Source organism: Schistocerca nitens, chromosome 2 (genome assembly GCF_023898315.1).
Source record: "Schistocerca nitens isolate TAMUIC-IGC-003100 chromosome 2, iqSchNite1.1, whole genome shotgun sequence".
NCBI classification, from domain to species: Eukaryota; Metazoa; Arthropoda; class Insecta; order Orthoptera; family Acrididae; genus Schistocerca; species Schistocerca nitens.
The window spans coordinates 969609476-969623211 of record NC_064615.1 but is presented as its reverse complement, the minus strand read 5'-3'; the positions used below and the strand labels follow the sequence as shown (position 1 = coordinate 969623211).

Here is a 13736-nt window from a genome sequence, read left to right as displayed (position 1 = left end):
ACGGCCTTGGGAGAGCCAGTCCTGACAAGACTCTACCATCTAGTGAGCATGATGTATGAAACAGGTGAAATACCCTCAGACTTAAAGAAGAATATAATAATTCCAATCCCAAAGAAAGCAGGTGTTTACAGATGTGAAAATTACCGAACAATTAGTTTAATAAGCCACAGCTGCAAAATACTAACACGAATTCTTTACAGACGAATGGAAAAACTAGTAGAAGCCGACCTCGGGGAAGATCAGTTTGGATTCCGTAGAAATACTGGAACACGTGAGGCAATACTGACCTTACGACTTATCTTAGAAGAAAGATTAAGGAAAGGCAAACCTACATTTCTAGCATTTTTAGACTTCGAGAAAGCATTTGACAATGTTGACTGGAATACTCTCTTTCAAATTCTAAAGGTGGCAGGGGTAAAATACGGGGAGCAAAAGGCTATTTACAATTTGTACAGAAACCAGATGGCAGTTATATGAGTCGAGGGACACGAAAGGGAAGCAGTTGTTGGGAAGGGAGTAATACAGGGTTGTAGCCTCTCCCCGATGTTATTCAATCTGTATATTGAGCAAGCAGTAAAGGAAACAAAAGAAAAATTCGAAGTAGGTATTAAAATCCATGGAGAAGAAATAAAAACTTTGAGGTTCGCCGATGACATTGTAATTCTGTCAGAGACAGCAAAGGACTTGGAAGAGCAGTTGAATGGAATGGATAGCGTCTTGAAAGGAGGATATAAGATGAACATCAACAAAAGCAAAACGAGGATAATGGAATGTAGTTGAATTAAATCGGGTGATGCTGAGGGAATTAGATTAGGAAATGAGACACTTAAAGCAGTAAGGGAGTTTTGCTATTTGGGGAGCAAAGTAACTGATGATGGTCGAAGTAGAGAGGATATAAAATGTAGACTGGCAATGGCAAGGAAAGTGTTTCTGAAGAAGAGAAATTTGTTAACATCAAGTATAGATTTAAGTGTCAGGAAGTCATTTCTGAATGTATTTGTATGGAGTGTAGCCATGTATGGAAGTGAAACATGGACGATAAATAGTTTGGACAAGAAGAGAATAGACGCTTTCGAAATGTGGTGCTACAGAAGAATGCTGAAGATTAGATGGGTAGATCACATAACTAATGAGGAAGTATTGAATAGGATTGGGGAGAAGAGAAGTTTGTGGCACAACTTGACCAGAAGAAGGAATCGGTTGGTAGGACATGATCTGAGGCATCAAGGGATCACCAATTTAGTAGTGGAGGGCAGCGTGGAGGGTAAAAATCTTAGAGGGAGACCAAGAGATGAATACACTAAGCAGATTCAGAAGGATGTAGGTTGCAGTAGGTACTGGGAGATGAAGAAGCTTGCACAGGATAGAGTAGCATGGAGAGCTGCATCAAACCAGTCTCAGGACTGAAGACCACAACAACAACATATAACTTCTGTTATAGTTTGCTAACAAAATGCAAATATTCTAGCAGTAATATTGTTCTGTTGTATGACACCAATCTGAAAATTCGTGGAGTGAAAATTTTACATTTTTGGAATAATAATCACTGATTGAGTTTCCACAAAATATGTTGTGCCAATAACACAGCACTCCCATCTGTGAAGTCATTAAAACTCTTGTAGTGTTTTAAAGGGAAGTTGCTGGTATGTATACCAGTTTCTTCTAGCACAGTGACATCAAGTAAAGAATGCTGTTTAGCCTCTGACTTATTTGTCAGGCCTGGACATCCAGTAAATGAACTCTCTCTCTCTGTCACACACACACACACACACACACACACACACACACAACCTAACAGCTGCTGCTGGTTCTTGGCATTCTGAATAATCATTTTTATAAATAAATGAGTGCGCTGATTTCTCTACTTCACATATCATCATCTTTGTTTAGTTATATCTACATTAAATAAAAAAAAGTAATCACATACAGAATGAGATTTTCACTCTGCAGCAGAGTGTGCGCTGATATGAAACTTCCTGGCAGATTAAAACTGTGTGCCCGACCGAGACTCGAACTCGGGACCTTTGCCTTTCGCGGGCAAGTGCTCTACGAACTGAGCTATGTCTCCGCAATATCCTTTCTTTCAGGAGTGCTAGTTCTGCAAGGTTCGCAGGAGAGCTTCTGTAAAGTTTGGAAGGTAGGAGGCGAGGTACTGGCAGAAGTAAAGCTGTGAGTACCGGGCGTGAGTCGTGCTTTGGTAGCTTAGTTCATAGAGCACTTGCCCGCGAAAGGCAAAGGTCCCGAGTTCGAGTCTCGGTCGGGCACACAGTTTTAATCACATACAGTTTTAATTTTTCCATAGTGTGCCACAGTATATGGTTTTAGATAATTTTTAGAATTCTAATATTTTGAACATTTTCATTACAAATTTCAAACATTTTGATCAGTTAAACAGGTATTCAGTGATATGGACTTCTTGGGATGGTATACAACTGGTGATCAACCAGATGATAAGGATATCAAGATTCACAAGCAGATTTGTCAGATTAATGAAAGTCCTGTACTGCTAAAGTTAAACCCACAAGCTAGGCACAGTGACGTAAGTATGGTCACTCTTTGGTTAAAGTGCATTTTTTTTTTACTTATGATTAAGAATTGTACTGTTAATGATGTATCAAGGTTGCCTTTATCATCTTTATTTATTTGCAGCTTCCAGTTGCGATGTATGAGTCAGTCATAGATCTGGTAGGTGGTGAAGCCACTATGCTCTTTGTGGAGTTACATTATACGTTGGCTACAGAGGAAGCAGAACGGATTGGTGTTGATCACGTGGCTAGAATGTCAACTAATGAGGCTGGTGAAAGCTCTTTAGGTAAGATAAGGAGTTTTTAGGTTAATATTTATGACAGCAATGTCTTTCAAAAATCCTACTTCGCTTCATTAAAATGAAGCTATTTGTTCAGATGAATAATTTCTCAGATTTTAAATTATAAATTGTTATGCATTTTGCAGTTCAGAGTGTAATCCATTTGATTCTGCAAGTTAATCAAACTAGCTGATAAAAATTTCACTTTGTGCTGGAGTGGGATGTAGTCTTAAAGTGAAATTGCTTCTGCCCTTTTTTCTCCATTGTGTTGGTTATCTAATAGTTGAGGAAATAAAATTTTTGTGACATGACTAATAAAAAATCATATGACTCATTCTATTTGGAAGATTTATTTACTTACCAAATCGGCACCTTTACACGCGAGGTATGAGTAATGCTCCTCAAGAGCAGACAGTGTTAGTACACAGTCTACATGTCTCAAATGGTACCAATCAAGTTGCTGAGCTGTATCCCTATCTGAAGGACATGATATCACCAGCATTACCATTGTATGACCTCACTGCACAGGATGCTATGAATATAATCTTGGAATATTTGCACATTGTGTGAGGATTAGGAATGTTTGCTGCCACTTTTTACTTCTCTTGCCAAGTCTTCCAATTACATAATTCAGTCAGTGGGCTCTGCTGCCATTGTGCTGGTGCACAGTACAGACGTTACCATGAAGGTGGTCCATGTGTTGTTGCTGCTGCTGCCATCATGGTCTTCAGTGCAAAGACTGGTTTGATACAGTTCTCCATGCTAGTTTATCGTGGGCAAGCCTCTTCATGTGTGCTTAACTAGCACAACCTACACCCATTTGAACCTGCTTACTACAGTGAAGAGCCAAAGAAACTGGTACACCTGCCTAATATCGTGTAGTGCTCCTGCGAGTACACAGAAGCGCTGAAACACGACATGGCATGGACTTGACTATTGTCTGAAGTACTGCTGGAGGGAATGAATTGAGCAGTGCTGTCCATAAATCTGTAAGAGTAGGAGGGGATGGAAATCTCTTCTGAACAGCATGTTGCAAGGCATCCCAGATGTGCTCAATAATATTCATGTCTGAGGAGTTTGGTGGCCAGCGGAAGTGTTTAAACTCAGAAGTGTGTCCCTGGAGCCACTCTGTAGTAATCCTGGACATGTGGGATGTCGCATTGTCCTGCTGGAATTGCCCAAGTCCATTGCACAGTGGACATGAATGGATGCAGATGATCAGACAGGATGATTATGTACGTATCACCTGTCAAAGTCGTATCTAGACATATCGGGGGTTCCATATCATTCCAACTGCACGTCCCACACCTTTACAGAGCTTCCACCAGCTTGAACAGTGCCCTGCTGACATGCAGGGTCCAAGGATCCACGAGGTTGTCTCCATACCCATACATGTAAATCCGCTTGATACAATTTGAAATGAGATTTGTCCTGCCAGGCAACGAGTGGGCCTTCAGTTCCAGAAGCCCATATCGATCATGTTTCGTTGAATGGTTCGCATGCCGACACTTGTTGATGGCCCAGCATTAAATGGTCATATGGCAAGATCCCCACTTCATCGCTACTTCGGAGATATTGCTTCCATTTTATGTCCGTAGACTCTTATATCGACACTCTTGGTTCTGTAAAAGTTGTAGGTAACCTTTCCTTCCTGTATTTTATCCCTGCTACAATCAGAATTTCAAAGAGTGTATTCCAAAGAACATTGTCACAAGCTTTCTCCAAATGTATAAGGTGCATTCAAAAAGAAACAAACTGTAGGCTGTAAAATAAAAACCTCTGGAGTGCTGAGGCCCCCTACTCACAGCTAGAGGGACATGAGAGCACACCCATATGCTGATAGAGCGAACATATAGATGTGTTAACCATCCACTGCACGCAGTCATGTGGGAAACAGTGAAATGGAGGCATCAGAAGAGGAGCTAGTGTGTTTAGTGTTTTTCTGATAGCAATAGTAGTGCAGTGAATGGAAATCCATTGAAGAATGGCACAGAGAGCTCTGCATATCTCTTGCAGCGGCCAAGGTGTGTCACAAGCAATTCAGGGAAGGGTGGGAGGTGTGCCATTGACCAGTTGGTCTGGAATGCTACACCACATTATCGATGCCATTGTCCAGTAGGGAAATGTCCTCATTATTCAAAACTGTTGAGTCAAGGTAGCAGCCATCACAGCAGAGGTCAGATTGAGTGTCGGGAGTGTTTGTGTCCTCATCGAGGACAGACTGAAATTTTGCAAAGTGTGCAACCATTGGGTGCCTCACAGTCTTCAACCAGCACAGGAAGCCTGTCAAATGGACACTCTCATGAACATAAGCAGTACTGTACTGATGAAGGAAATACGTGTTGCCTGGAGAAAAGACGTTGTTGTCACTTCAAAGCTGAGTCAAAGGGACAAAGTCGCCGGTGGAAGCATGCACAGCCAACTGCCACTCAACCAGTTCTAAGCTATCCACACAAGTGCAAGAAAGGTTATGCCACTTCTGACCAAATTCCCTGCAGCATGGGATAATGCCGATTGTTTATCAATGCTCACAAACCTTGACCACCCCTTGCAAAACGATCATATCTAAATGGCCAGGCTACTCACCATGAAGTCATTCTGCTCCACAACAATGCAAGACCCCGTCTAGGATATGCCGTCAAGGAGCTCTTGCAGATATTGAAATAGGAGTTCCTCAGTCACCTTCCATTCAGTCCAGTCCTGCCTCCCTGTAGTTGTGCCCATTTTTAGTGAGCGTTGGGACACACAAGGCAATGTTGGCCCTACCGCTTATCTTAACAGATAAGACCAAAGAAAGGCAAAAATCTTTCTTTGGCCAACATTGCCTTGTGTGTCCCAACGTTCTGCACTACACTAATTGACCTTCCCTGAGATCAGCATCTTCCTCTTTACACATTTCATGTCAGTGTTTTTCAGCCACGACTTCTTGAACCAATAGTTTGGTAATATTCATATCTGTCAGCACTTACCTTCATTGGAATTGGAATTATGATGTTCTTCTTGAAGCCTGAGGCCATTTTGTCAGTCTCCTATACATTGATAAGCCAAAGCATTGTGACCACTTATTTAATAACATTTTAGTTCGTTTTTGGAATACAATACAGTAGCAATTCTGTACACGGTGGGTTGGAGAAGAGCTCGATAGATTTTCAGAGGCATGTTGCACCAAATGTCTACTCCCAAATCACGCAATTCCCATAAATTACGGATCGGTGATTTATGGATGCAGAGATTGTGCCCAATAGTATTTCATACATCTTCTGTTGGGCACAGGTCGTGTTAGCTTTGTGGCCAAATATCAGTGTGAGTTCACTGCTTCTCAAATCACTTTAGCAATAATACAGGATGGGGCTGAAAATGCGCGTTTTGCTGTTGAGTATTCAAAGCAGCTTCCCCCAGTAAAGACTGTATCTAGTGGCAACCAGCTCAACATATAAACAATAGACTGGCTTTAAGTGTAGGACTGGATGCTCACTAGCAGCCATGCACGTACCTGTCTGAGCTGAAACAAATGGCTGAGAGAATTTATTTTTTCAAAGGTTTGTTGCCACAGTAGACTTGGGATTTTAAGTTTCCATCAAAATAATAAAAACTAGATAATACAGGATGGGGCTGAAAATGTGCGTTTTGCTGTTGAGTATTCAAAGCAGCTTCCCCCAGTAAAGACTGTATCTAGTGGCAACCAGCTCAACATATAAACAATAGACTAGCTTTAAGTGTAGGACTGGATGCTCACTAGCAGCCATGCACGTACCTGTCTGAGCTGAAACAAATGGCTGAGAGAATTTATTTTTTCAAAGGTTTGTTGCCACAATAGACTTGGGATTTTAAGTTTCCATCAAAATAATAAAAACTAGATAACTGGTGACTATGTTGAGAGGTTAAGCATGAAGAGATGCCAATGATCTGCAATAACCCATTAATTGCCAAAATATTTTTCTTCAATCTGCAGTTATTTTTGGATTACCCGATTGACATAGATACTGGGAAAATGAATGTAAAATTTTTTAAAAAGTAAATAAATCAATAAAGATGAAGTAAATACTATATTTTTGTCTATCCTCAAATGGGGATTGTGGCAGTCAACGGGATAGTGGTAGCATAGTCCACGGCTGTGCCTTAGATTACTATCACACATCCCACAAACATCCATATGATTGTCCTCCATAGCCCAGTAATGCCTCCGTCATCATGCATGCGTGTCATGTATGTTCGAAGTAGCCATTTGCCTGGATGATTGCATATCTGGACACTAACACTAACGTAGTTTATCAAGACGTAAGATCATCCAGCTAGGTGACGCATTTCTGTTGATTCACTGTGATCTCAGTGATTCCTTTCCCAACAAAAATGTCGTTGGCTTCAATGGGAACACACAGTAATTTCCTGCTGTGGAGCCCCATTTTCAATAATATGCACTGAATGGTGTGCTTAGAGATCATTGTGCCTGCATCAACATTATACTCTGTTGCCAGATCTGCTACAGATCGCCACAAATTCCACTTTACAGAGCAGACACGGATGTCCATCAGCTTGTTGCGTACTCACAGTTTTACAGTCCTTCAACCACTTTACACAGTTGCTCACAACAGCAGCAGCAACATGTGAACAGCTAATCAGCTTCACTGTTTTCAAGATACTTGTTCACAGGTGCTGGGCCATAACAGTCTGCTCTTTGTCAAAATCAATTATGGCAGGGTTTTTCCCCATTTACAGCCTGTATCATTGCTAAAATGATTCCTCATTCATATCTGCCCCACTTCTTACTGGATCACATGACCATAATGTCACCAGGTAGTATTCAATCTAGCGGTGGGCATTGGTCATAATGTTTAAGCTTATTAGTGTATCTTGCACACCAAGTGGAATAGTTTTGTTATGGCTGGCTCTCCCAAGTGTCTCAGTAATTATGAGGAAATGTTGTCTACTCCAGGGTTCTTGTTTTGACTTAGGTCTTCCAGTGATCTGTCAAATTCTGTACTCCCTAATCAGGTGCATATGAGTGTAATATTGTTGATATTGTTAATTCCCACATTAAAAGCCATTGCATGTGGTTTTCATCATTTGTCATTCTTGACACGCATCTTATGTGTAAGAGGATCACTCTTGTGTACCTGGCTCACTGGCTCACAAAATATGTACAGTGACGAGCTAGTAGTGTGGTGGTAGTGGAACAGCTGTTGTGAGAAGATAGTGGGGAAGGTGGTTAGTATCTTTGATATTGGAAGGGAGACTGCAGATAACAGACTGCACATGCTGTCCAGCAAAGGCGGAGGGTCTTCCTGTGAGAGTATTATGAAGCGAAAAAGTTTGTTAACCAGTAGTGAGAGAAATAGATTTGAATTGTCGATGTTTGGAACCACGTAAAGAGAGGGTGTATGAAAGTTGGCTTGTCGCTGTGTCCCTTAACACCAAGATGCCGTATGACTGTGGTCTAGCTACCATAGTCTACAGTCATTCCCAGCAACCTTCTGGCATGAAGCCCATCGCCTCTTTCATAAGTCTTTCAACATACCACCGTCTTACCAGTAGTTGCGTCTCCTTTGAAGGCCAGAAAAATCCATAGAATATCTGCGAGTAATCACATGAGATCTTTCTGTGCCAATCTTTTGAGGGACCAGTGCGTAGACGTTCCATATCCAGTCAAAGATAGGGCCAAATGTGAAAGAAGGTAGCCATGTCACATACTAGCCATACTGGAAGTATTGTACAGTGCAATAATTGCAGGCCTGACTTGTTCAGAAGTACGATGCAGAGTCCCTTCGGACATGCATGCTTGTCCGAAGGAACAGGTACTGGAGTGACTACAGCCGTACCTGGTGGACAACCAGTGGTAGTTTGGGTCTGGCTGTGAGTCGCGTTCGGATAGCTTAATGGTAAGGTGACCACTTGTGATCAGTGGGAAATCTAGGTCTGGCACAAATTTTCATTGCTGATGATTGTCCATATTCATAAATGCAAATAATTTCATTTATTGTACAGTGCTCTATGTTGGTATGAGAACTAACCAGTTGGCTGTCTGCATGAATCGCCACTGCAAAATTTTGGCTGACTCCAAAATTGACCATCCAGTAGTTGAACATGCTTGTAATGATTGGCAGCAGAATCTGCACTTGTGGTAGCTCTTGCCCCATATAAATCAATCTGAAGTAAAGCTTATTTATGCGTGTTGCAAATATCAGCTACAGATTAGTAGCTACTGGACAAAATGTTAGTAGTATTTGATATTAACAGTTACCTATCTCAGGTAGCAAGACACCCATACACTTTTGGTAATGCTCCAGCATTAAATAATTTACAGAACAATTACAGGGTAATATTACATTTGATGTTGACAGTTACCTACCTAAGCTAGCAAGGTACCCATACGCTATTGATAATGCTCCAGTATTAAATAATTTACAGGGTAATATGAATATAACAGAGGGAAACATTCCACGTGGAAAAAATATATATCTAAAAAGAAAGATGATGAGACTTACCAAACAAAAGCGCTGGCAGGTCGATAGACACACAAACAAACACAAATATACACACAAAATTCAAGCTTTCGCAACAAACTGTTGCCTCATCAGGAAAGAGGGAAGGAGAGGGAAAGACGAAAGGATGTGGGTTTTAAGGGAGAGGGTAAGGAGTCATTCCAATCCCGGGAGCGGAAAGACTTACCTTAGGGAGAAAAAAGGACAGGTATACACTCGCACACACACACATATCCATCCACACATACAGACACAAGCAGACATATTTCAAGACAACTGCCCAAACTCTTTGTCTTGAAATATGTCTGCTTGTGTCTGTATGTGTGGATGGATATGTGTGTGTGTGCGAGTGTATACCTGTCCTTTTTTCTCCCTAAGGTAAGTCTTTCCGCTCCCGGGATTGGAATGACTCCTTACCCTCTCCCTTAAAACCCACATCCTTTCGTCTTTCCCTCTCCTTCCCTCTTTCCTGATGAGGCAACAGTTTGTTGCGAAAGCTTGAATTTTGTGTGTATATTTGTGTTTGTTTGTGTGTCTATCGACCTGCCAGCGCTTTTGTTTGGTAAGTCTCATCATCTTTCTTTACAGGGTAATATTATACATTTAAACATTTGTTAATTTTATTACATTAATTAATTCATCTGTCATATTCACAATCTCTTACATTTAGCTCTAGTGCTGCTTTGAAGCTGTTTACTATATTTGTTTTTCTAACCATCTAGCTTGTAGCTTTGAACCACGTTTCTGGTATTAAGCTGGAATTAGTAAAGACACAACAAGAAATGCCTGTGACTTAAAATGATAAAGTTCTTACCACTTTTATTTCCTACACATGAGAGATATCTTGCCGTAAATTTCAGACAACCTACACTGTTTCTTTGCATACATATACTTTTCTGGCTGATTCTTTTTATATCCAATGTCGAAGAAAGAAGCTTAATGTCTGACGGTTCAAGATTAACATTTGAAAAATATATTTCTGCCATGTCTGCTTCATTGAAAAACATTTTATGTGTTACAAATTGCTGCAAAAATTATATTTACAGTAGTGATCAACCCTGGCACTGCACAGGTATCACTTGACAACACGTCCGGCATAGGTAACAAATTATATACACTAATCCTCATGAATCGGTCTAGCTATTAGTGAAAACTGTATCGAAAACTCTATAGTAGTTCCTGAGCTTAGCCATCACATCCAGATAGGAAAATGTGGTGCGAGCTTTAATGTATAATATGTATGTTCTTTTCCACTCTTAGAAGAAACTAATCACCATGTTATCAACTGAAGCTGTTTCTTGCTACATGACTTGTAAAATTATGATTTTTGGAAGGTTGTAGTGTGTTATTTTATTTGACATTGCTCATCTTCTGTATTTTGTCATTTGATTTGATCATTTGAATGTTTTATACATGTGGACTTTTGAGAAACATGGAAATAAAATACAGCTGCATCAAAATGAAATAAAAGTCCAACAGCACTGTTGTTTTATTTATATATTGTTGCTGTACATGAGTGTTAACTTCATTTTGTTTGCTTGCAGTGGCAGAGCATCTCACTGCACAGCATTCAGCCATTAAGATGCTGCACAGTCGGGTGAAGCTTGTCTTGCAATACGTGAGAGCAGTGCAGGCTGGGCAGTTGCCCAGAAATCATGAAATCCTTCGTGAAGCTAATAGCCTTAGCCATCGTCTGCCTGTTTTGCAAAGTCCGCAATTCCGTGCTGATTTTTACAATGTGAGTTGTACTTAAAATGCCTTATTTTAGAGCACCTACATTTGTCAACAATCTGATAGTATCCCAAGCAAGTAGACTTGTATTTTTCGTATTTTTAAAATTTTCTACTTGTGTATCTAACATTATTTTTCTTTGTTGCAGCAATGCAATGATGTTGGTCTTATGACATATTTGGGAACAATCACCAAAGGCTGCAATGATATTAACCAGTTTGTCAATAAGTTTAATATACTTTATGATCGACAGGGTATGGGTCGTCGTATGCGTGGCATATTTTTTTGAATGATTTAAAACAATTATTTAAAATGAACTTTTCATCTGTGACAACCTTGCAAGTCGTTCACCTTGCTATTAACTGAAAAGAAATGTTCAACGCGTCATACAGTACTTCATTTTTTGTCATCAACCTAATTTTAAGTATTTGTGATAAAAAAGCAACCATTATGAGTAAGTTAAATATGCTGTGTGCTACAGAAATAAAACTGTCAGGTATTTTTCTTATGAAACCACTTTGTCGTACTTGCGTGACATTCAGAAAGTGTAATTAAAATTCTTCTTTGCTGTTACTTTTTCTAATGTTGCTTTCATTATTCAGTTTTTTCCAAATGCAGCATGTGTGTTAACTGATTTAATTTTATGTTGAAATATAATTATTTTAAGAATTGTTTCAAACTGATATTATTTATAATAGTAGAAGTAGAGTATGTAAACTGCAGAATGCATCTGCTGTAAATGAGATGGTATGTTTTATTTGAATTAGGAGTTGTTATGAGGTTTTGTTTAAAGTACAAGGTAATTGTTGGAACTACACTACTGGCCATCAAAATTGCTACGCCACGAAGATGACGTGCTACAGACGCGAAATTTAACCGACAGGAAGAAGATGCTGTGATATGCAAATCATTAGCTTTTCAGAGCATTCACATAAGGTTGGCACCGGTGGCGACACCTACAACATGCTGACATGAGGAAAGTTTCCAACTGATTTCTCATACACGAACAGCAGTTGACCGTAGTTGCCTGATGAGGCATTGTTGTGATGCCTCATGTAAGGAGGAGAAATGCGTACCATCACGTTTCCGATTTTGATTAAGGTCGGATTGTAGCCTATCGCGATTGCGGTTTATCGTATGGCGACAATGCTGCTCGCGTTAGTCGAGAACCAATGACTGTTAGCAGAATATGGAATCGGTGGGTTCAGGAGGGTAATACGGAACACAGTGCTGGATCCCAATGGCCTCGTATCACTAGCAGTTGAGATGACAGGCATCTTATCCGTATGGCTGTAACGGATCGTGCAGCCACGTCTCGATCCCTGAATCAACAGATGGGGACGTTTGCAAGACATCAGCCATCTGCACGAACAGTTCGACGACGTTTGCAGCAGCACGGACTATCAGCTCGGAGACCATGGCTGCGGATACAATTGACAATGCATCACAGACAGGAGCGCCTGCGATTGTGTACTTAACGACGAACCTGGGTGCACGAATGGCAAAACGTCATTTTTTCGGATGAATCCAGGTTCTGTTTATAGCATCATGATGGTCGCATCCGTGTTTGGCGACATCGCGGTGAATGCACATTGGAAGCGTGTATTCGTCATCGCCATACTGGCGTATCACCCGGCATGATGGTATGGGGTGCCATTGGTTACACGTCTCGGTCACCTCTTGTTCGCGTTGATGGCACTTTTAACAGTGGACGTTACATTTCAGATGTGTAACGACCCGTGGCTCTACCCTTCATTCGATCACTGCCAGACCCTACATTTCAGCAGGATAATGCACGACCGCATGTTGCAGGTCCTGTACGGGGCCTTTCTGGATACAGAAAATGTTCGACTGCTGCCCTGGCCAGCACGTTCTCCAGATCTCTCACCAACTGGAAACGTCTGGTCAATGGTGGCCGAGCAACTGGCTCATCACAATACTACAGTCACTACTCTTGATGAACTGTGGTACCGTGTTGAAGCTGCGTGTGAAGCTGTACCTGTACACGCCATCCAAGCTCTGTTTGACTCAATGCCCAGGCGTATCAAAGCCGTTATTATGGCCAGAGGTGGCTGTTCTGGGTACTGGTTTCTCAGGATCTGTGCACCCAAATTGCGTGAAAATGTAATCACATATCAGTTCTAGTATAATATATTTGTCCAATGAATACCCATTTATCATCTGCATTTCTTCTTGGTGTAGCAATTTTAATGGCCAGTAGTGTATGTAAAAGCTCCCCTGTGGGCTCAGAACTCTTTTTTGACTATGTGCTTGGCAAATTTGTTGCCTGAGCTCTTGCAGTATGCTTTTTTCTGCGCTGCAAGTCTGTCCTTCTACTCTTCATCCCCAGTTACTCCCCCTTCCTCCAAGGGTCTCACATCCAATGAGCAAGTGGTTGGTGCCCACTGTGTCCTTAGCTAGTACTGAAATTGCTTCCCAGTCCCTATGCCAGGCTCTGTCTTTCGTCTTCTGTTTTGTTGCTAGGGCCTATTTGCACACTTGTGATGCTGCAACATAGTTGCTTTATGCACAGGCTATCATTTCATTTTTTTCTTGTTCACTGACTTCTTACATTCTTCCTATACATCAGCATTTCTTCCTCCCTGTGCATTCCTAAAATCTGTCATACGTATTTGATGTGCAAAGGGTGACTGTATGATGTGTAATTCCCAGCACCTGAATCCAGAAGTATGGTATGAACATACACCCAGATAAGAAAC

At 41.0% G+C, this 13736-nt stretch overlaps 1 protein-coding gene across 1 annotated transcript in view; it reads left to right on the top strand.

Moving 5' to 3' along the window:
• LOC126234747 (COP9 signalosome complex subunit 6) overlaps positions 1 to 11589 on the top strand; it is a 48393-nt gene extending 36804 nt beyond the window's left edge. Inside the window, exons 3-6 of the mRNA XM_049943492.1 lie at positions 2388 to 2539; positions 2650 to 2812; positions 10830 to 11023; positions 11165 to 11589. Coding sequence (XP_049799449.1) covers positions 2388 to 2539; positions 2650 to 2812; positions 10830 to 11023; positions 11165 to 11305 — 650 coding nt within the window. The 3' untranslated portion in view covers positions 11306 to 11589. The remainder of the gene's footprint in view (positions 1 to 2387; positions 2540 to 2649; positions 2813 to 10829; positions 11024 to 11164) is intronic.
• Positions 11590 to 13736: the final 2147 nt, after the last annotated feature.